At 37.4% G+C, this 23237-nt stretch overlaps 1 protein-coding gene across 3 annotated transcripts in view; it reads left to right on the forward strand.

Moving 5' to 3' along the window:
* The window catches only part of PIK3R1 (phosphoinositide-3-kinase regulatory subunit 1), a 60403-nt gene that overhangs the window by 31432 nt on the left and 5734 nt on the right, over positions 1-23237 (forward strand). Inside the window, exons 3-14 of one of the 3 annotated variants that reach the window (XM_054809510.1) lie at positions 2389-2481; positions 4197-4271; positions 7209-7340; positions 8227-8428; positions 8628-8707; positions 17898-18000; positions 18674-18772; positions 18898-19078; positions 19555-19680; positions 20688-20830; positions 21107-21283; positions 21379-21447. In XM_054809510.1, the coding sequence (XP_054665485.1) occupies positions 2389-2481; positions 4197-4271; positions 7209-7340; positions 8227-8428; positions 8628-8707; positions 17898-18000; positions 18674-18772; positions 18898-19078; positions 19555-19680; positions 20688-20830; positions 21107-21283; positions 21379-21447 (1480 nt within the window). Of the gene's footprint in view, positions 1-2388; positions 2482-4196; positions 4272-7208; positions 7341-8226; positions 8429-8627; positions 8708-13994; positions 14328-16361; positions 16543-17897; positions 18001-18673; positions 18773-18897; positions 19079-19554; positions 19681-20687; positions 20831-21106; positions 21284-21378; positions 21448-23237 lie in introns of those variants that run through there. The other 2 variants (XM_054809513.1, XM_054809511.1) reach the window with 2 other exon arrangements.

Raw genomic sequence — 23237 nt, forward strand, 5'->3', positions numbered from 1 at the left:
CTATGTTCTTAAAACGTGTTCTTCCTCTGCTACCATGTAAAGGATGCATTTTATGTCCTTAGCATTCTATGAGTCTGTTAGTATCTCATAGTTTGAGTATTTTCATAACATATGCTTTGATGTGACTCTGATCTCATCTTTCGTTTATTCTTTCAATATATTTGCCCTCATCATGAGATAGGTTCATAGTTTGAGGTTGAAAGGAACTATTTGATCTGAATATTACAAATCAAATTGTCTGTATTTCAGCATGCCTCAGCAGAGGCTGTTGGAGCACAGCATCTTCAATTTGAGCCCAACTTGTGTTTGGTAAAGCAGATACGATGTTAAGCTAAAAGAGGTGTTCCGATGGAACCTGAAAGTGGTTTGAAGATGTAAAGAGGTGAGGAGTCCATTCCTTCCCTGAGTAGCTTGGAGATCTGCTGGTCAGCAACACCTATATAACATGTGCTTTCTTTGAATTTAGCTTTTAATCGCAGTGTTATACTAAGTCAACTATCTGACAAAACTTTAGAGTTTACTATGTCTACTCATTTGCATTTTTCACCTAACTATGGTGCCACTAAGGAAGGAAGGTAGTGTGGTTTTCAACAGAACCTGTCCTCTAAAAAGCTATGCAGACAGCCCTTAGTTACAGTGCTTTTATTGCTTTCTCATATGAGTCTAGTATCAGGTTTTCCTTTATTTTGCCGAGGACTGATAATGTAACTAGCATGTAGTCATCTTACTTCTTCTTTCAGAATGCGGATCAGGCATTAGAACTCCTTTGATCCCCAGGAATTGCTCTGATTTTCCACGAGTCATTAAAAAGTAACATCAGCAGGCCAGAGATCTCCTTAGGCAAATCTTTTGGGACTCCTGAATGCTCATTTTCTGGGCCTCCTAAGTTAAACTGTTATGACTAACAGATGTTTTTCTAATGTCCTTCTCAGTTATGAATGGACTGGAAAGTAGTCCATCACTGTCATATGGGCATTCTGCTTCTTTTTGCAAGGGACTTGTCTCAGTGTTCCAGTATGCTCCACTTCTATTACTAGCTCATAAATAAGTAATATTTATTGTCTTTCACTTCTCAGTTTTCTACACTTCCAAACTTCTTTTATACCTTCCTTGCTGTCTTACCACTTTTAAATCGTTTGCATTTTTAGAAAGTTTTATAATTGTTGCTTCCAAAATAGGGTGAATTCTCAGCCAAAATTGTCTGCTTTGTCTTTCTCAGTTGTGGTGTATTTAATTTTTTGGCTACCTCAAAGTTTTTCATTGAAAATTCTCTTCATATTTTGCTGGTGTGTTTTTTCTTTTTTTTTTTCCTCCTTCTACTTAGTTATTCTCATAATTTTGTTCAGTTTCAGTCTTTTAGAAACACAGTGTGTGCATGTACGTGCCTGTATGTATACCTAATGCACATATGTGCCTGTGCGATTAAGAATTGCTCATGATTTGTCTGTAGTGAGTTTAATCAGGCAGAGATCACCATCACTTAGGCAACTGGCAACTTTTACTTCAGTGATTAACTTTTGTTTATCAATCATAATCCATCGAACTGCCAGATGTTTCTGGCAGTAGTTTAATAATATCTTTATGTAAACATTCTTGCTTTCCAAGAGTTAAACAGGACCACTCTAAAACTTTTGAATTACTCTTTGGCAAAAATAGTCCATTTAGAGATAGATCATCCCTCACATCATAAAGCCACAACATTCCTTTATACAATGTGTTCTCTCCATGAGGAAACTGGATTGTGTGAAAATTGACTTTGTGTAAAATCTGTATGCAGGTTTGTTTGAATCTGCAAAATGTCCCTTTATGGTTTTACTACTATCTATTCTTAACCAGTCATTGTGGAAAAGAGAATTCTTCTTTCAAGAAAACTTTACTGTTAATAGTATTAAGCTTGAAAATGGAAAGCAAACAGAAGTTATTGAACTTTTGTATGAGTGTGAAATACTTGTTTCTACTGCCATTTCAGTAAGTCTGTTTTACCCAGGGGATCAGCAGCTCCCAGATGATGATGTGTTTAGCTACCTCATCTGGTGCACACTGGATGTAAATGGATCAGATTAAAAGACTTTTTTCTTTTCTTCCTTGCACTGTATTTCTGTCCATCCATAGACTTCAAACATTTATTGTGTTTTCTTTTCCTAGGCAGTATGGAGAGCGATTCTAGGACTGACTGAGGTCCCTAAAAGAAAATGCTATAAAAATGCAATTGTCATCATTTTTATTCAGCTTTCTGATTACTTGTGGAGTGTTCTCATTTTGACCTGACAAGCAGGATGTTTGTTCCATACTTAAAAATTAATTGGTTGCATTATGTGTCATGACTTTCATAAAGAAAAATTGCATTCAACTGGAGCTTGGCTAATTTTTCTGCTTTTTCTTTTACAGCTTTTTCACTCCCAGATCTTATGGAGCAGTTTGCACCCCCTGATGTTGCTCCACCGATTCTTATCAAGATAGTGGAGACAATTGAAAAGAAAGGTAGGCTGCAGAATGATCTATCAAGGTTTTTTGTTACTTATGTGAGCCAAGAATGCAGAATCAGATCCAGAGCTGGCATCTCCTCTTTCTAGAACTGCTAATGCATCACATTACTCAACAGATATGAAATAATTTCATTTAATGTTTGATGCATTGGCTTCTGCTCAGTAGAGGCTACGTGAACTGTAGGAGTAAAACCAAAGCTTACCTCAAATGACGTTTAATAACTCAACTAATACAAGCATTATTGAAAGGTAAAGGAGAAGGGTTTGGTATTGCTTTGTGTTTTCTAACCAATAAGCACCTTCAGATGGTCATGGAAATGACATTATAACATTGAATTGGATACACAGCCAAACAAGTAATGCTTTGCCCCAAAGCGGGGAAAAAAAAAGAATTAAATATGAAAAAGTTACAAGAACTGTTTTCATACTTGAGGAACTAGTTCTTTATTGCTTCTCTATGCTGAGCCAGCCAGTGTTATTTTTAGGATTTTTTTGCTCTCCTGCTTTCCCATGTTGATGTCTTTACATCCTTTTGAGGATTTTCCCTTTCTTCTGCTATGTCCTGCCTCTTTTGCCCTATTTCTCTCCTCCTGGCTCTTCCTGTGATGTCACCTTCATAGTCCTGGTGAGGTGAAGAGTAGCTCAGTGGGTCCTGTCCATTCAGTGGCCCTACAGCCGGGGAGCAAGTGGAAAAGTGGTATCCTGATCAGTGTCAGGCTGCTGTCCTTGGGGACATAGGTTCTCACATACTGTCCTGGCAGTTTAAGAGAGCATAAGCCTTTCCTGAATGACTAGGAGCTTGCTAATACCAATGAGAAGGGCCAGTAGCAACAGTTTGCATAAGCAACCACTGCTTCCAGGAAATGCCACTGATACTATTAAACTGTTGGTGCTCTGCATCCCTGGATCTGATCGCTTTCCTTGTGCCTTCTCTATTTTCTCTGAAATAGGGAAGTTGTAAACAGTATCTTTTACATGAAAACACTGTATTGGTGTCTTATTCAGGTAGATTATCAGACATGTTATGTGACATATACAGACATTTTCTGTCACACCAGTGATGTAACACTCACCCTACATACAATGTGAGGTGATGGGCCCTGTGGATAGTTTAAGGTGACCTAAGGGTTCCCTGTCTCATAGAAGGGGCTCTCTGTTGACTACATAGAGTGCCAAAGGTTGGGCACACTTATAACTTAGAAGTCTCAGTTAAATCTTTAAAACTAATTAAGGTTTGTCAGAACTTTTGTCATGTCCCTGTCCCAAGCCTGTGGGGTGGGCCTGATTCAGATTACTCACTTCTTATCTACCTGAAAGACCTGATGTTTCCAGCTGGCATGTAGAGGGTGAAGGAAGATCTGGCTCCCATGTTGCTCCTGCAAGCTGTTTTCTTCCCTGGGCTATGTGAATCTGTTTCCTAGTCCTGGCCTTCTACTGCCAGCCTGTGGACAGTTACACAGAATATGTGGGACTGCTGGCATCTCTCATCTTCCTTGGCCAGCTCTTTCTACAGACCCAGCAGTTTGCATGCACAAAGAGTTATCTTACAGCCTTAAAAAGCAATTGCTTTCTACAGTGTGGTAGGTGGATGGTGGTGGGAGAATGTAGCTAATTTATACCGTAAGTACTCATTTGAAGGAAACAGAAGTATGTTGTGTCATGGCAACAGTCACTGGAATATCTATATATCCAATCAATTTTGTTTTGAAGGTCTGGAGTGCTCAACTTTGTATGGAACACAAAGCTCAAGCAGCACAGCAGAATTAAGACAAATTCTTGAGTGTGGTAAGTACAGTTTTCTTCCTTAAAGCACTAGACAAATTTTGTGGTCAGACTGCTCCTCTTTTCTTTGTTTCCCTACTCAGCTTTCATATATATGTTCTGGTTCTGAATAATATAATATGAAAAAGATGATTGAAAGTAAAAAAGATTTCTAACTTTTACACTTTATATGAAAGGTATTTTTCACTTTTACAGGTTGTCTTTTTTTCCTGGCTCCACTGTGTGTTTTTTTCCAAGAATAAATATTATAATTGTTTCTTGGTCACTTGCTTGTTCAAGGACTGACAATCTAGCTGACCAGACCAAAACAAGGTGTTTTGTTCAGAAGCAAGATAAAGATACACTATTCCTGTAAGGCTGCAGGTTATTATTTTGTAAACAAATGGCCATTTGTTTACATACAGTTCTGTGTGTGCATTTTTTTTTGCTCCACAAAAAGGTGGAGAGGCAATAGCTGCACATTCCCTGCCTGCTACAGAAATGATGTTGGAAGGGAAGGAGAGAATTGATTTAATGCTGCAGTAGGCTGGGTTCTCAGGTTTTGGACAGTAAAATGCAGCTGCACCACTAACACCACACAGCCGTTCCAGTTTCCTGAAATACATTTCCTTCTCTTTTTGGTACTCTCTATTTCTACTTCAGGCCCAAATATACTGGCATGGCAACACTGATTTGCACTATGAGAGATCAGGAGCTGTTGTAGGAAGAGTGCTTGACCACGCCTTTGTGTGCTGGAGTGCAATGTGGGGTGTGAGCTTCCACTTGCATGAAAGAGCACAAAAATAAAAGGCTTAGAAAATGAAACTGATTACATGCCATGTTGCCAAAGGGACAAAGGAAGCAAGCTCAAACTGTGAATTAGCTCTCTTCATTTTTAGTAATTGCACTTATTAACAAAAAGAACAAGAGATGATACTATGAGTTGTCTATTCCTTCAAATCAAAAGAGCATCCTGTCCTATGCTGATTGTGGTAGGAGTGAAGAAGTATATGAGTGCAGCAAGCAGGCAGAGGAGATATGCACATGGTGCTAGCAGCCTAAGAGATATTTTTAGTATTGTAATTGTATTTTTCAGTCCAGATAAATCCAGATGTCCTATGGCACCAATATGAATGTATCTCTTAATTTATCTGAATCTCCTTTTAAGTCTCTAAACTGAGATGTACTTTTATTAAAGGTTCAGCTGTCTCCTGAGATCAAAAACTTGTGGTTTACATGCATTCTTATTTAAAATGTAATTAGATTTGAGAAAACAAAACAGAACTTTATCCTTTAGTAACAATGTATCTTTCTGAGTTCCCTTTAAGATAGGATCAGAATCTTCCAGGACATAACAGATGCAACGGGTGTCCAGATACACGGATGCAGACAGATCTCATCTGCTCTGCCTACTCTCTTTGAATTTGCAGAGTGCTAATTCAGAGAGCAAAGCTGGCTTTGGTCTCGAAGTTGTGAGCTGCATAAGTGTGCTGTTCTGCTTATGGTTAAAATGCACTCCATATTAATTGGGTAACTGCCTGTTAGCTTCAACACAGTGCTATCTAGCTCCAAAATCAAAGCTGACTTACATCTGGCCAGCTCGGCAGATGGAAGAGTTCAGGTCTGTTTATGACATTACACCCAAGGAGTTGCAGAGTACCACAAGTTTGTTCTTACTCATGTATTCATTGTAGTAATTTGGGATATACTTCAGAGAATGGGTCAACACTGAAAGAACCAGGATTTAACTAGGTCTATTAAAGAACATCCTGTGAGCAACAAAACTCATGAAAAGTATTTCTTATGAATTTGTGGTTGGATTCTCTGACATATAATTGCTGTTGTAGAATTCATACCCACACTGCAAGATTTTTATCATCTGAGCCATTCATACTGTCTTTTTTATCATGTAAATTCTTTGGTGCCTGATAAGAATTGAGCTCATACTGTAAGCTTTCCTTTTGGGAAAACAGAAAGGAGGTGGTGGAGTACTAAGTTTCTCACTACCCCCTTTTGACTGCCTTTTTTCACAGTATGTGTAGACACACCACAGATCTGATTCCTCTGCCTCCCTGCTGAATTTGGTTTACACTGGCCAGTATCTTCAGGAGTTATTTTACAGGGGACTTGGCTAGCCTAGAAAGTTGGTCAGCATTAATACCTCTAAAATTTTTGTGCCAAATGTGGATCTTTGTAAACATTAGGACTTTACTGCACCAGAGTTTCATGTTTTAAGATGAACCCTAATCTTGCTTGCGCTAAGTAAGCATTTGTGTATTTTCCTATTTTTATTTTTGCTGCTGATATTCCTTGCTCCAATGCTAACAAGTAGTCCTTTATGTGATGCTCCCAAACTTTAGCTGAAGTCATAACTATCCTGGAAGGATATCAGGTTTTACAAGATAAATCCTAACAGCTGCACAAAACACTAAGCACTCAGTTCTGCACGTGTGTATTTGTTTTGACATACTCACATAAATATTTACAGACTTGGAGCCCTAAGTTGTTAATCAAACTTACAGTCATAACAGAAGTAGCTCCCAGTCGAGAAGCTGCCTTTGCCCAAACCCTTGATTATTACTTACTTCTTACATGAAATATTTACAGGTAAAACAGAGACCTGTTAAAAATATTCTGATGTTCCATAACATTGCCAACATGCAGCAAGTTGCTACCGTTATTCTGAGTTCAGCCTTGCACTGTATATGACAGAAGGCCACACACAGCTGTGGAAGCCATTTGGTTTATCACATGCCAAAGGCTTGGGCATGGTGTTGGGCACTGTATGCTCTTCATCTCAGAGAAAATTTCTTGGTGTTTTTCATTCTTTCTTATGAGTTGCTCCCCGTAAACCAGGTAAAAGTTAGCAGGTTTCGCTTCGTATAAAGCCCTGATATCATGAGCCTGTATATTTTTTTCCAGTATCTAATGTCTAAAAAGTATGTTGCTCTTTCCCTTCAGATGCCTCTTCGTTGGATTTAGAGACATTTGATGTGCACACTTTATCAGATGCTCTCAAGAGGTATCTCCTGGACCTGCCAAATCCCATCATTCCAGCAGCTGTTTATAGTGACATGATTTCTGTAGCTCAAGGTATGATTATCATATTATTTCAAACGTGAAATAAAAAAAGCTTTTATTAGGATTCTGAATATCCAGTGGTCCAGGTGTCACCCACAGAACAGGGAAGATTCTTCACAGCCTGGCAGCATCTCAGAAAATGTATATGCCTTCACCACTTTTCATGAAAGCTGTTTCAATTCAGATCTAGACATACATTATTCACTTACCTATTTCGGTAAACATAATGGAAAATATAAGGGATAACACAGTTCTCTTCATTTTAGTAAGTACAATGGCGATAGAAAAACTGGGGGGAAAATCAAGGACTTATCTGTATGCAGAAAGCTAATTTTTAACTTTTTATCAGTGCTGACAAAGTAAATGTATTAGAGGTCATGGTGTTCTGCAGTATGTTGGGAGTTGCAGATTGCGAAGTGAGAAATACATGCATGTAAGATTCATCATCTACAGTGGTCATTTCAAACAAGTACAGCTTATAGGCTTTCAGCACGTGGGCCAAGTTTTCTGTTATATATCTCAGGACAGGATATTGTGACTGCTAACTTTCAAAGTTAGAACAGCACCTGTGAGACTTATCTAGTGCATCTCAGAATTACCCAATCATGTGTGACGCTAAACACAAGACAGACTTCTACCAGTACACTCTGAACGCATTGTGGTTTTTACCAAAATGCATATCTGTTTCCATTTGACTTTTAAATACTTGTTCTTCACTCTTCCCTGAGCATTTCACTTTTTTCAAAAGACAGGAGAAGTCTTACGGCACTAATGCAGGACAGAATTTATTTTTTTTTTCTGTAAAACTGATGCTTCCAAAGGAGTCATACACAGTTTCATTTTACTTATTGAATGTTCCCATGCTGATATCAAGAGCCTTTTATCTGTTTGCTTGCAGAAGGGCAGAGCTCAGAGGAATATGCTCAGTTGCTGAAGAAACTCATCAGATCACCAAATATACCTCCCCAGTATTGGCTCACGCTCCAGTATTTGCTCAAACATTTCCTCAGAGTTTGTCAAGCCTCCAGCAAAAATCTCTTGATTGCAAGGTCTCTGGCTGAAATCTTCAGCCCTCTGCTTTTCAAATTCCAGATAGCAAGGTACGTGGGTCATCTTTATTATATTTTGTAGTGTAAATGTGGGTTAGTTATATACAAAAGTAAGTTTAATGAAGTAAATTTCTGACCTTACTTCTAATGTGGAGGGCGTTGCTGTAAATTTTTCCAATGTTTTTTAAAAAATTCTAACGTAAACTTTTACATTTTTCCTAGTTCTTACTGTCTAATCCATCTCTTGCAGCTCTGATAATACTGAACACCACATAAAAATCCTAGAGGTTTTAATCACAAGTGAATGGAATGAGAGACAGCCTGTACCAGGTAAAAACTGTTTTTAATTTAAAAAGTTATATACCATTGTTTTCTTAAATATTAAAATTCAAATTAAGGACAGTAAATGCTTATTGTTTTTCTTTTTGAATCAGACTTAATGCAAAAGTGCATAATCACAGAACTAAGTAGAAGTTGTTCATATGTTCTGTAGTGGTGTAAAACATTTGTTTTGTAAAAAAATGTTTTTTTCATTACAATCATTACAGTACCCATGCTTTGTACAGCCTTAGGACTTTCATTTCTCTTTCAGTAAACAGTGAATAGGAATCTGTGAATTTTTAACCCCTGTAAACCAATAGAATGCATATCATACAGTAGTGGTGGTGTAAATTCTGGAGATTTAAGTCTCGCTCTACTCCCAGGCAAATTTTCTTAGAACTACAATACCCATAGAGATCATTGGAAGAAAGTAAGGTTTCCCCCTTTATTTACATATATGTATTTTTTAATCAAGAGACTCCAAAAATTTATTTATCAATGTCAATAAACAACACAGAAAATATTAAAACCCCATTCAGGAAAGTTATACTTGTGGGTAGATTATAACTTGTATCGAGTTAGCATCTAATTTCATCACCAAACAGTAAAACCCACATCTAATTTATGCAAAAATCCCCATTTTTAAATCACATATTTGATAGGAGCAAAGCAGAGTAGCTAACTATGTGCAAAGGAAATTATTAATGCAGGGGAACTTCAGATGTTAGCTTAAAGTAATTCCTTTTACAGCTTATTAACAGAGAATATCCGAACAAAGGATAGGGTGATGGTGAACAGAACAGTGGGCAGGCTTTAGCTCTCCCACCTCTCTATTCAAAGTACAAAGTAAAGTTCATGGCAGTAGGATTTGTAGGGCTGCTGCTGTGTTTGAAGAGCTAGAACACAGCAGCAGAAAAACAGCAGCAGAAAAATGCCTTACTTGTATTTCAGGTAGGTGCATTGTATAATGTCCTTTCTCAACTAATGAAGATTAATTCAAAATGGCTAAGATTTTTATTCCTACTGCTCTGATTGGAAGGCTTTTCCAACCTTGCCAGCTCTATTAGTTAGGGACCTTTCCCTAACATTTAGTGTACATCTGTTTTCAGCTAGTTTATACCTAATTGATTTTGTTCAATTCTGTCAAAATGGTTAAGCAGGCATTTCCAGAACCACTGTGTATTTTTCTTCATAATGATTCATAACAACCAGGAGAGTCCAAACTTTTAAAGACTATTTGTCCTATTTTACTAAGAATCAAAAATAACTGCTAATTGTTAAAGAATTATTTTCGCCACCAGTTACAAGCCTTAAAAAGAAAAATAGATTATTGAATCCTCTAATATTCTAAAGAGTTCGCTAATAGCATTTTTTTAGATTATATGTTTGCAAACGCTTTAGAGTATGTAAATTTATATGGCTAGAGGCACTAATTGGGAGGTTACAAAGGTAGGGTCACAAGTGAGAATTTAAGAGCACTTGGTTGCATATCATCCTTAGTTGCTTCATATGAGGAAAGTATAAAAGTGAATCTGTTGATGTTAGAACTGCTAATGAGGACAAGGAGTTTAGTCATCTTGAGAGTATCATTAGGGCACTTGAAGAAATGTGGCTGTATCCATCAGATTTGTAGGATTTGACACTGCATTATTGACACTACATTAATAATTATAAGCTAATATCTGCTTGTTTTTAAAATTGCTTCTGCATTAATTAATGTTTTATAATGCAATAGTTTATTTTGAGGATCCTCCTGGGATTTTTCAGACGATCTGTTACAAAAATAGAACTCCTTCGCTGTGCATTTCAAAGTTCATCCTGGGCAATGGAATGTTTTTTAGTAGAACATTTGCACATCTATTAATATGCTGAAAAAAACCCGCAGATACAAATTATCAGGCTTTGTAGTCTATAGTTAGCTAGCCTCTGCTCTTAGGCCTGTAAAGCACTTGAGTAATTTTCAAAAGTTGAGTCTTAATAGCATGTTATGTAAGTTTACAGGATTAGAATGCCAAAATCACTTAGTGACCTGATCATCTGAAGTGCTCTGTTTTTACAGTTCTCATAGAAGACTCTAAGATGTATTTTTCAGAATTAACCATCTTCAAGATTATTGTTTGTAGTGGCTTGAGTTTCCATAAAAATTGTTTAGAGACATGGTAATAAAAGAAAGATACCTAGATAAGATAATGTATTTGTCATATAAGTGTTCTGAGAATGACAATCTGTAATAGAATTTCAAAAGTGCAGAAGAGGTTTTAAGCAGAAATAATCTTACTTGTTGAAAATAACATAGTAAGTCATAAAAGGGAAGCCAATGCTGCCTCGTTTCTTCTCTTTTTCACAGACTGGAGTGATAGCTTCCTCCTTTCTTTTTTCTTTCTGTTATTCTCAATCCTGGATGAAAACATTCTGTCTAAAACAAGCTGTGCATGAAGTTTTAGTGGTATCTTATGCAGTACATAGATACATTAAATGCAGTGTTGGAGATAATGGATCTACATGGGGAGGAGATCTTTGCACAGCTATGGGTTTTTTTCTTATCGCATCACCCACTAATTATCCTTCTTGCCTCAAAGCAATAGAAAGTATGCAATTGGACCTTATGTCTTGATATATCTTAAAATTAGTATCTTAAGTTGGGCATCTGTAATTGGACATCTTATAGCTAGAGTGATGTTTTGCACACCGTAAAGCAAAAACAGGCCACTACTTGATTTTTTTTTTTTATCATGAAACAACTCTGGAATTTTTTTTTCCCTCTGTCACAGTGTTCAACAGCAAACTATGCATTTTAGTTTGTGAATTAGAATAGTGCTTAGTCCTCCACAAAAGTTAAAGTACTAAAGTTAAAATACCTCTTGTGCCTATGTGTGTAGTAGGTAACGAAAAACTAATGTTGCAGGAGAATTAAGATTGGAGAAGCAGTTGGTGTTTTGGATAACTGGTAACCAGGTCCATTTCCTGCCAGAGCAGGCCGGTGTAAAGGCTGATCCTTTTCCTCTTGGAAATGGACACAAAGCTCCCCTAGACTGCTGCGATGGTCAGGCTCGGCCCACAGTCCCGTCGGTGGTGTCTTGGGGACGCAAACAAATGCGTAGGAAGGCTGTCCTTTATCCGCACTCTTGTGCACCGTGTCCGGGGGCTCGGCTGGCCCGTGGGCAGCGCCGAGCGTGGTCCGTGGCGTGCAGAAGGCAGGCTGTCCGGGGAAGCGGGTGCGCGGAGGGATGCTGCGCCTCCGGGCCGCCCCCGGCAGAGGGCTCCCTCCCCTTCTAAGCTAGTGACAGCCGGGCTTCTGCCTGGCTTGACAGAGAGCAGGCTTTGTTCACCACCGCACCTAGAAACGTTGTGTTCTTGGTTTAGGTTTTGACAGTAGTCTGTGCTTTATCTTTCTCTATAGCTAATTGAAAGTATTTGGTAAAACGGAAACAAGATGTATGATGTTATGAGAATTTTTTGCAGATTGATATGTGCGTGTGTGTGCGTTTGCTTGTAAGTATGTGTAACACACACAAGCAAGCCTGTCAAACCTGATCAGTTCTTTTCCTGCTTCACAGATAATTTTTTAGAGAAAAAAAAGTACTTTATAGATAGGAGAACACTGTGACTATGATTGCAAAAAATAGTAGGCTGCTGACTTTCTGCAAATACAAACCTATAAATTCAATGGGCACCACTCAAGGTTTTGAAATTTAAATTTAAATAAAAGTTAAGATAGGGCAGTCATATGAAAAGGCAAGTGTGTGCATGCTGGTATCTTTTTTTGACAAGACACTTGATTCCCTTCTGCAGGATGATTATTTTTGCACAAGCCACTGGAATTAAAAAAAAAAAAAATACTTAGTTGCAAAGCCTTATCTTTTATCCTGTGTGGGTACCTGTGCTTTTTAAAATGATAAACAATTCAGTGAACCAGGTTTGGGTTGTCTTTTCTCCTTTCAGAATGTGTTTCTGTATTGTGACCCTGTAAAACAAGAAGTGTTATCAACTCCTTCTGTAATTTTGATAGTAAAGAGGAGGCATATCAGTTACTGTCTGAAGTTGGATTAGTTCAGAAACACAGGTTACCATCTCCACTTGAAGTAGGCTGTACCTTTATGACTGTGCTGCTTTAAATTATGTATAGAACTGACAATTGTTTAAGTAGGCAAAGACTAAAACTAGAAAAGCAAGGGATTGTTAATAGGTGAAGCTAATCAATCAACTGTAAAACACTGAAAATGTACTGTAGATATTTGGGATTTCATTATGAGGTACAAGTGGGTTTGGTATTTTGTAGCATAGGAAGATTTTGGTTAGTGGAGTGTTTGGGAGGTGAAAACTTTTCAGTGCCATTTGACTGCCATAAGGAGCACAAGCAGATCTCAAGAACACAGCTACTAGAAGTTCTCACTCTTTCCAACAAGTGGGAGGAAAATCCTAATGCACTTCTCTTTCTCTGAATTCAAGCTTGTGGTCTGCTTCTCCTTTCACTTTGAATTTATTTCCTTGTAAAAGTATAGCTGGCAAAGAAGTTAACCTCAGTAGGCAAACGGGAGCAGGCTCTTCAGTTGCTGCTCTGTTCATTTAGGAAGTCTGATCTCCACCAGGCACTAAGGCAAGGAAAATATATTAGACCAAAACCGGTCCCTTTCTGTACAGTCCATTTTCCCACCTGCCTGCCTGCCCAGGAAATGAACAATCCTGACGTACTGGAAAACGCCATGGATACAGACAGGTGTTTTTTCTACTATTTTCAGGTTATAGGAAATGGATAAAATGCCTCACAGTGTCATGCTAAGGGTCTTCAAGCAGCACCTGTACTCGTGATCCACCGTGAGTGTGTAGGAGGTGATGCTGTGCTTGCAAGCAGGCTATTTTGCTTGCACAAGGCTGCTCTGAGAGATGCAACTCTTTTCAAGGAAGATTTTGATTCTGGGGTTTGTTTTTTTTCTGCAGTAAGTTAGTTAGCCACTTCCTGTATCTGGCTGTTCATGGTGTTTTCTCAATTTTAATACTGCATTCGGCAGCCAGTGACAGAGACTATTTTAAGGCCTCTTACAATGGTCTTCTCATTTACTTAGCTAAAATGAGAAAGTTAGCCCTGCATTGGCCACTTGTTAGCTGATGACAACTTTTACTTTGAATCTGGCTCCCCCTCCCCCACCTGAAATCCCTGGCTCAGCAAATATTTGAACCTGCCCAAGTTAATCATGAAACTGAGATCTTTATCTGAGAGAGACATGCAAGCTACTGAGGGTGGTGGTTGCTTTTTTTTTTTGCTTTTTTTTTTTTTTTACAGTACTAAAGTCAGGTTCACTTTTTAATGATGAACCAGAGTAAGTGGATACCTTCTGCAGAGCACAGAGCTTTAAGCAGTTAAGAAGAGAGAGGAGGCTTGGATTTTCTCACTGAATGTTACAGCTTTTTTAGGGATTTTTATGGAACATTGGTTGGAGAGCAGAGCAATCTCTTCTTCAGAATTTTTTTTTCTTTTATTGCTTCAGAGAAGCTTCCTAGTAAAAGGAGTTTTTTCGGGTTTTTTAAAGCAAGATTTTCATAAGAGGAAACTGATTAATTTTTCAGGTTATTGGATTGTATTTTCAGGCTGTGATACAAGGGCAAGCATTTGTGATGCATAATTTCCAAAGTAAGTGATTTTGAATTTCTGTATGTGTTTTCTTCATCACCTGGTGGAAGTATTTTGCTATAACTGATTACTGAGTAGAGCTTTCATGGTGTTAAGATAGGTGAATGAAAGTCAAGTACCTCAGTACCCCTCCAGGTTATACAGGGAATGGAGAATCGCCTAACCGCCTCCTGTCTTTTCTTGCCTGCAAGCTAGGCTAGTCTGAGCTGAGCACTAACCTGATTATACAAGTGCGGGCAGTACAGAATTTGGCCACCAGTGAAACCTTGGAGAAGTAATTTTTCCTGAAAGCCTTTATTCAACAGAATAAAAAATCTTACTGATCCCACATGAGACCTAAATGCAGCAATGTAGTCTTTGTAGGAAGTCTTCATAACCTAATTTAAATAATTACCTTGGCAACTCAACTGTTTGTGTAGCAGGTGGGCTAAACCTCCAAGTTCAGTGTTTGGACTTGTGTCTGGGATGATTTTAAGTATCCTATTTCATTTTGGAAATGGAAGGAATCTTTGGAGCATGTTTACCTAAACAGGGAGGGGAGAGTCTACTTCAGCATGAATTTAAGCTTGTTAACATATAAAGCAAACTAGCATGTTTTTTTTTTTTTTCCTTTTGTAGCTGTTGGTACTCCAGAGATGTTCTTGTATGTTAATGCTTGTCTAAAAGGGGTAAGCTGCTGAGGGGCACAGAGTGAGGGTAGATATGTGTGAAATAGTTGCGAACGATGTAAATTGTGTTAATTTTTTTAATGAGTATTTATGAGATAGAGCACATTAAAGCTGCACCAGGATTTCTTATGATGTAGTCCCGGATAGTTGCTACAGCTACTCTTTGCTGTGGTTATTTTTGGTATCTGGTTTTCTGCCCCCATAGATTATAGCAAGTATAAAGGATTCACATTACTTTACATAGCATTCTGCTCTGGAATTAATAGTCTATTGTGTGCATGTTTCTTCCAAGAGGTCTGAGAGAGTTATAGTCAGCTATGGGGTGGGGGGGTGGGTGGGGGGAATTAAGAAGGAATATTTGTAAATGGTAGGAGGGTACTGATGACATAAGATCAAGTGAGGAGGGACACACTGACAAAGGGACTCTTGCTTTTAAAAACAATTAACTTGATAAATACCTCAATGAGAACAGGGTAGAGAAACAGTGTGAAAAGGCAGACTAAATCTTGTTTTGTCCTGACAGACTGGCTTTTTATGTTCAGCAAAATCACTTTTCAAGATCTTTCTCAGTTTTTACTTTATTCCACAGTTTAGGCTATTCTGCTGAATGTAAAAGTACAATATTTGGTTTTTAGAGTTCAAAATTACTTTAATCTAGATCAAGTGGAATTGTATTTTATTACGAAATTGTAAGGGGGGGAAGACATCTCTGCAGTAAGCACATTTTATGTAATAATTTCAAGAATATCAGACCTGTGTGTCCATTAAAATAATACATATTTTTACAGTTTAAAAACATAATCTGTATTTCATTATGTGGAGATACATATGTCTGTGTGTGTATGTTTGTGTAAAATGGGTGTGCAATGGATACACACAGAGTCATGCTTTTTTCCCTTCCGCATCTTTAATCTGTTCAGTAAGTCCAGAAACCTTATAAAGCTTTTTGAATGGTAAACTTCAGGCATCCAAGCAGTATGCAACTGAGATGTGACTGACCGACTTCTAAAGGGAACTGCCCTGTGTGTGAGTGTGCATGTGTTGTGTGCGCGTGTGTGTAAGAGCTACGTGCTGCAGCATATCAGCCTTTTGTCATCCTGCCAGGATTGGACTGTACCATGCTGCAAAGTCAGGAAAATGAGCTGGGAATGCGGGTGAGGAGAGCCCACTCGCTCCTTTTGTTTGTAATACCAGGTTTATATTGCAGTTCTGTTAAATGTAGATTCTTTCCGAAACTGAAATTGTTTTAAGATTAATGTAGAACAAAACGATGAAACAGGAGTGGTCTGGTGACATTATTTTGACATGATTGGCTGAGGATTATGATGTAATAGGTTACAGTGCAGCCCCTTATAGGTTTTAAAATGAATTCCAAGACACCATTACAAAGAGAGCCTGACTCTTTTCTTGTATGTGAGCTTACTCAGTGAAACTCATACAAATGTACAATACTGTTTGGAATATGGAAGAACTGGATATAGAATATCCTAAGACAGATATAAATTGTGGCACAGACTTGATGTTTTACATAGAAATGGATCCACCAGGTAAAACTGTAGTCTTATTATGGAAGACTTAATTCATTTTGGTCTTTACAATAGCTGCTGAAAAATTCTTAGTGGATGTAGGCTTTCTTTACTTTGTCATTGATACAAATAGTTTTTCTTTTTCCTTTTTTTCATAAATTAGAATTAAATTGTGGTTTAGTGCATGGTTGTACTAATTAGAATCATAACCTGTAGAAATACCTGTCTGCTTACTTAATTAAATTTTTACTGTTTTGACCTGTTTCTGTTTTTATTGTCAGATGTAATTCTAGTTCTGCTATTGTATCATAAACATTTTGTATTTCTTTTATTATTATTTTTGCTATTTCTAGTCCACACTGACTAAAAGGAGATGCTGTAATAGCATTTTTATTTCCTGAAACAGTGATTGTTTGAGGAAAAACAGATTTTAAAATCTATCAATATTAATTGAATACCTGATATTGCATTATTTTTTCACATCATATAAAATTATTATGCTATCTTGATATTCATCGTAACTTTAAAACCATAATCTTTTGTAGTCAGTCATAATATACAGGACAGGGACAATTGTAAGGAATGATGCACTTACTGGAGAACTAGAAGTGCTGGGTTGATTTTTAATCCTGATTCCGTTGTAGTCCCCCTTGCTACTAAGTCAGGAGTGCTGCAGTATCTTCTCTGGCACCCACTACTGTACGTATGCAGCTTTGACATTGAGAAAAGGGGGATGTGGTTTTAATCAGTCCTGGCATTTGGAACACAATTTATTCTGTAGAATACTAAGATTAACGCAAGGGATATTTGGGTCATAGATGGGTTTCTTAAAGTGTTTTTTTGGCAGATCGTCGCACAGAATGCTGAGGATCACAAAAACCCAATTCTTCTTAAAATATACAGTATTGCTTTGGGTTTGCATGTTTTATTATTTAGCTTCTAGGTGAGGAAGCAGTAACATTCCTCTAAGATCATTACGTAGGAGGGGAAAAAAAAAAAGGCATTTTCCATGTTTTATTATTTATATTCACTTGAAGAGAGTGGAAGAGGTAAAAGCAAACTTCAGAAATGTTTTCTTTCTGAGATGCTTTCTTCACAGGGAGAGATGAGTATGGTTACATTTTGCCTAAAATATATTATTGCAAAAGTAACATACTTTTTTGAAACAGTACATCTTTCTTATTGAATTACATTGTTTTCAGTAAAATATCCTGATTCCTCTAATGTCTTCTAAAGACTGTTAGTAATGGAAATCTCTATTTTGTAACTATTCTTTTTTTGTTTCCTCATTCATGTAATAGTGTGCCATTTCAAGGAATATATGCTCAGATTTTCAGAGAGTTAAAATCAACTTTTTTTTCCCCTTTCATCTGCAGCACTGCCTCCTAAGCCACCGAAACCTAATACTGTAACTAACAACGGCATGAATAACAACATGTCACTACAAGATGCTGAATGGTACTGGGGGGATATCTCAAGGTAAATCAGCTCAAGACGTGTATTTTTTATGCTTGGCTTTGTTCTTGCTGTGCTATTCTGTGTGTATGTACTACGCTTAAGTATAGAAAAATTACAGTTATAGGAGCCATTTTTGGGATATTTTCCAATGCAAACATATTATGGTTGGTTTTATTCTAAATATGACTAAAAAGTTACTGGCAGTCAGTTAGAATGTAGTATGTGAAATGATTGTTATTACTTCGACAGCTATATGAAATGCTAGCATGAAAGGACAACACAAATAAGTGTTTTCTTCCTGTCTTTCATTCAGACTCTCAACTGTAGGCACAATAGTTAACAAGCCAGACTAAAAAGTGCCATATATTAGCAACATTTCTAACTGTACTATATATAGGTACATTAGACCAGCACTGGCTGCTCCAATTGTGCAGGCTTGTATGAACAAGCAGAAAGACCTATGCACTAATATAATTTCATCCAGCAGTGAGAGGACATAGGATATACCATTTTTATAGCCCAGTTGTTCTTCAGCAATGTTAAATTAGCTCTTAAATAACTGTATTTATTAATATGGAAATCAAGAAGGCTTATAAAACCCACTTATTTTAAAGCAGAAGAATTTAGACCAGAGTGAGAGGATAAATGAGTGAGAAGTAGCCGAAATGATTGGTTACTTTTGCTTTCATTTTAGAGAAGAAGTAAATGAGAAGCTTCGAGACACTGCTGATGGTACCTTTTTGGTACGAGATGCTTCAACTAAAATGCATGGGGACTACACACTGACGCTAAGGTAAGATTAGTTACACTAGGTCTGTAATACTTGACAGTAAAATGCAATACTACATTTAAAATACAGTGGTCATTAGGAAATGATACTTGAAGTATGCTTAACTTTTCAACAAACTTTATTTGCAGGAAAGGAGGAAATAACAAATTGATCAAAATATTTCATCGAGATGGAAAATACGGCTTTTCTGACCCATTAACTTTCAACTCTGTGGTCGAGCTAATAAACCACTACCGGAATGAATCTCTAGCCCAGTATAATCCTAAACTGGATGTAAAATTACTTTATCCAGTGTCTAAGTACCAGCAGGTAATTTGGTCTATTTTCTTTGTGTTTCAATTAAATATAGAGAAATTACTGCAGACCGGGGAGTCATTTATCATGAAGAATGTCAGCTCTGTTAATATTTGAAAAGATAAAGTGGGTATAGAAATGCATATTTTTGTTTAAAACCAACTTCACAGTTTGCATATAAATAATTAAAACTTTAAATACTGCAGATATATTATTAAGAAACAAACTTATGTTAATAAATATTCCACTCATTAATGATGAAATATATAATTTTCAGTACAAAGCTGAACACTGGCAATGCCAAATTGCTTTTTGTCATGAATTTCTCATTTGCATATTATGCACATAGTCTATTATATCTCCATATTGATGAAAGAGCAGTCACATTTACCATGTAACTATCTAGGCATTTTTAAGCAGTTTTATCCTGAAAATCTGTGAAATGTAATTGTTTCTTTACGGAATATCTTTCCTTCTGCTCATCATTCCAGGATCAAGTTGTGAAAGAGGATAGCATTGAAGCAGTGGGAAAGAAATTACATGAATATAATACCCAGTTCCAAGAAAAAAGCCGAGAATATGACAGACTCTATGAAGACTATACAAGAACATCTCAGGTGAGCTAGATTTGAAACCAAAGGGAGAGCGGAAGACTTCAGTAGATTTAGAAGAAAATTATTCTAAATTCATACTGCCATACTCCTCCATCTCCTTCCACCACCACTACCATTGCCCAAAAGAGGAAACATATCTGATGTCCTTGCTCAGTATAGTAGAATCGCTTACTCATGTTTGAACAGTCACCACGTGTAACCTAAGCCACCCTGGGCCCAAGTCTGACACGTGCATCCAAAGCAAGCACAGAACTATCTTGATTTACCAACACTTCTGCGTACTGACCTCATCAAGCTGAGTTATGGTTTTCAAGACACATTTGCAGGGAAGCATTATATTTTATTACTAGTGTTTGAAGGGTCTAGTTTCATCTGTACAGAGTAGAGAGATGACTTGCGAAGATACTGAAAACTGCCTCTAGCCTTCTTTAAACTTAACCGATTATTAGCCAAGTCTTGAAGTGCCAGTGAATTAGTGCTGTTTTACACACCCAGAATCGAGGCTACTTAGAATGTGCAGGAAATACACCAAAAAATAATTGAAGACAGGTGCAGGCAACTTGAACTAATGACTTAAAAGACTTACATATTGACTAGCTATGCAGGGGCAGGAGATGGACTAGATGACCTCTTGAGACCTGTCCAGTTTTATTTCAGAAAGCCATATTTGCCTCTAAGGTCATTAGTTGGTACGAAGTGCAACTAGCGCATTGCCATCAGGCTCTAATCATCACCAAAACCACTTATTTATACAAAACAAAGATTGTAGCTAGCTCTTTGTCTAGCAGGTTTTTTTTTCCCTGGAAAACCTTATCATGTAACACCTCATCATGGTAGCCTTTTGCACAGGCCTGTTCTCTCTGTGTTATAAGGCTCTGCAGACAGAATGCGTTCTGGTAAAGGGATATTGGAGTCTTCTGTTACAATATACTGAAGTGTTTCTGTGATACAAGCCAATAAATCATCCCCTCTGTCTGATAACAACTGTAATAACAATTATTTTCTTTCAGGAAATTCAAATGAAGAGAACAGCTATCGAAGCATTTAATGAAACAATAAAAATATTTGAAGAGCAGTGCCAGACACAAGAAAGATACAGTAAGGAATACATTGAAAAATTTAAACGAGAAGGGAATGAAAAAGAAATACAAAGGTCAGTATTTGTATTTGCCTTTCAAAGTGTGTGATTTTTAAGAAAGAAACAATGCCAAGTGTAGATCTGACAAAAACTAAAGCAATATGGCAAGTTTAAAGTTGTTCAGCTGTAAGCAAAGCAAGCCTCACATGGGGTAGACGTGAACTCGCAAAATGTATAGCTACATCTAGAGAAATAATCTGTTCTCTTACGTGTCTACACTGCTAAGTAGCAGATTATAAAGTTGTGAATAAGACATCATCAGAGTGTAACCTACCATGTTATTCCATTCAGAATTATGCACAACTATGAAAAACTGAAATCTCGAATAAGTGAAATCGTGGACAGCAGGCGTAGATTAGAAGAGGATTTAAAGAAGCAAGCAGCTGAATATAGAGAGATAGACAAGCGTATGAACAGCATTAAGCCAGACCTCATACAGCTGAGGAAGACAAGAGATCAGTACTTGATGTGAGTATCAGTACAAATTAACAAAATTTTTTATTTTTTTTTTTATTGGTATCCAGCTTCTGTGACTAACAATTTTATTTGCAATTATTGTCCAGGTGGCTGACTCAAAAAGGTGTTCGGCAAAAGAAGCTAAATGAATGGCTTGGAAATGAAAATACAGAAGAGTGAGTATTAAAAGATTTAAATCTTTCTGGTATTTCAAATCATCTTATGCAAAAGTGAGAAAAAATATTTAATTCCTGGATCACACAGAAGAATTCTCAAGCCTAGGTCTCCCATAACAATGCACACATGACGTTAACACATGATGGCCTACATCATGCAAGTATTAGAAAGGGCTCTGTCTCACACCCTACTCTCCGTTATTCAGGGAAGTGAATAATCAAGTTACTATAGCAAAGTACTAGGATTTAACCTGTGTCTTTGTTTTTACCAGCAAAACATAGATCTTACAGAGATGCCATATGGATAAATAAATTGTTCAGAGGGTCTCTTAGGCATGGGCAGGCTTTTTTCCAAATTTCAAACGTTGGTACTATGGTGCTATCTAGTATAGTGGTACCCACATAAGTATATCACATTGCTATTGGAGATGATAAAATTGTATATGCTGAAGAGTAGTCCTTCTCTGTTTTGTGGTCTGGTTAATTTTTCTGGGAAATGGCAGGATAGCATTCTGTCATTTCAGCAATTCAGTTGACTATAGGTTCTGACAGGGGCTTGGCTAATGAATACGTTTCACTTGATTCCTGGGAAAAATGCAAAAAGCACCTGGGTGGAGTGAATGTAGACCAAATTTAAACAAAAGCAAGCCACAAAATAATATCAAAAGTGTAGTAACAGTGAAGAATGAACAAATAGGAAAACAAAGTTGTCTGAGTAATATTCGTATCAACATTTTCTGCCTATGTAGTTTCCTGTGTATGCCTTTTACACTGCCTGGCTGAATATATAGCAAAAGCACCAAAGTGACAACAAATCTTTTGTGGATTTACATTCTAGCCTTGTCCACATCTATTTTAATTTGGCTTGGCTCATTGAGTCTCCTACTGTTATCCTGGAAATTTTTCATCTCTGCTGTGGCTGCAGTGGTAGAAGCAGGAGATAAAAATGGCATACATGTTTTAAAGCCATGTTGTTCACTCAGTGTTAGCACAGCTCAAAGATGATATGATGGAGGATATGTAGGCACCTGTTTTCATTCGTACTCCCATCACTTAAGTGGTAGACAAAGAACAGTGCCAGGCCATAGTTTTAATGTAGCATCAAAACAGCAAGTGAAACTGTTCAAAGAAAATCTTCCTTTTCTCTCACTCTGTGACTCTCCTTGCCAGTTAGTCTGGTAAGTGCTCAGGTTTCTACTGAGCACTGAATTAAACTTTCAGAATATGACTTTAGGAAAAAAGTTGTAATGCAGAAAAAAATCAATATAATGAGCAGCAGGAAAACCAGGAATCGCTTTCTCTAGGTGCTGGTTGAAAATAGAGCTACTGCTGAATGCGTTTGAATATCACGCAGGACTAAGGATTACCATGGGATAAGGGACCTAGAGACAGTGTCATCTGAAACAAAAGAGCCCTTCTTCTTTCTGAAAAATTGAATTCTGTGAGAGATTGCTGATTTCTGTAGACCAGTGTGAGAATCTTCAGAAAGACACAACTGTGGATGAGTGAGAAGTCAAGTTTTCTTAGATCAAGGAAAACTGATTAAAAACCTATTACAGAGAGAATAAATACATTAGCCAAACACAGACTGATTGCAAGCTGAGCAGGAGAGGCAGGGCCCATCAGTGCAGGCTCTTGGGGGAGCGTGGAGCTCTGGAACTGCAGAATATCAAAGTCGTGTCCACACAGCTGAACCAGAGACATCTTCTTTCATGGTGGGCTTTAGCTCAGATGGTTCTCTGTAAGTGTGAATCAGCTTTATAGTTGGTGGCTGTTTTGGTAGAGAAGGC

Source organism: Grus americana, chromosome Z (genome assembly GCF_028858705.1).
Source record: "Grus americana isolate bGruAme1 chromosome Z, bGruAme1.mat, whole genome shotgun sequence".
Taxonomy (NCBI): Eukaryota; Metazoa; Chordata; class Aves; order Gruiformes; family Gruidae; genus Grus; species Grus americana.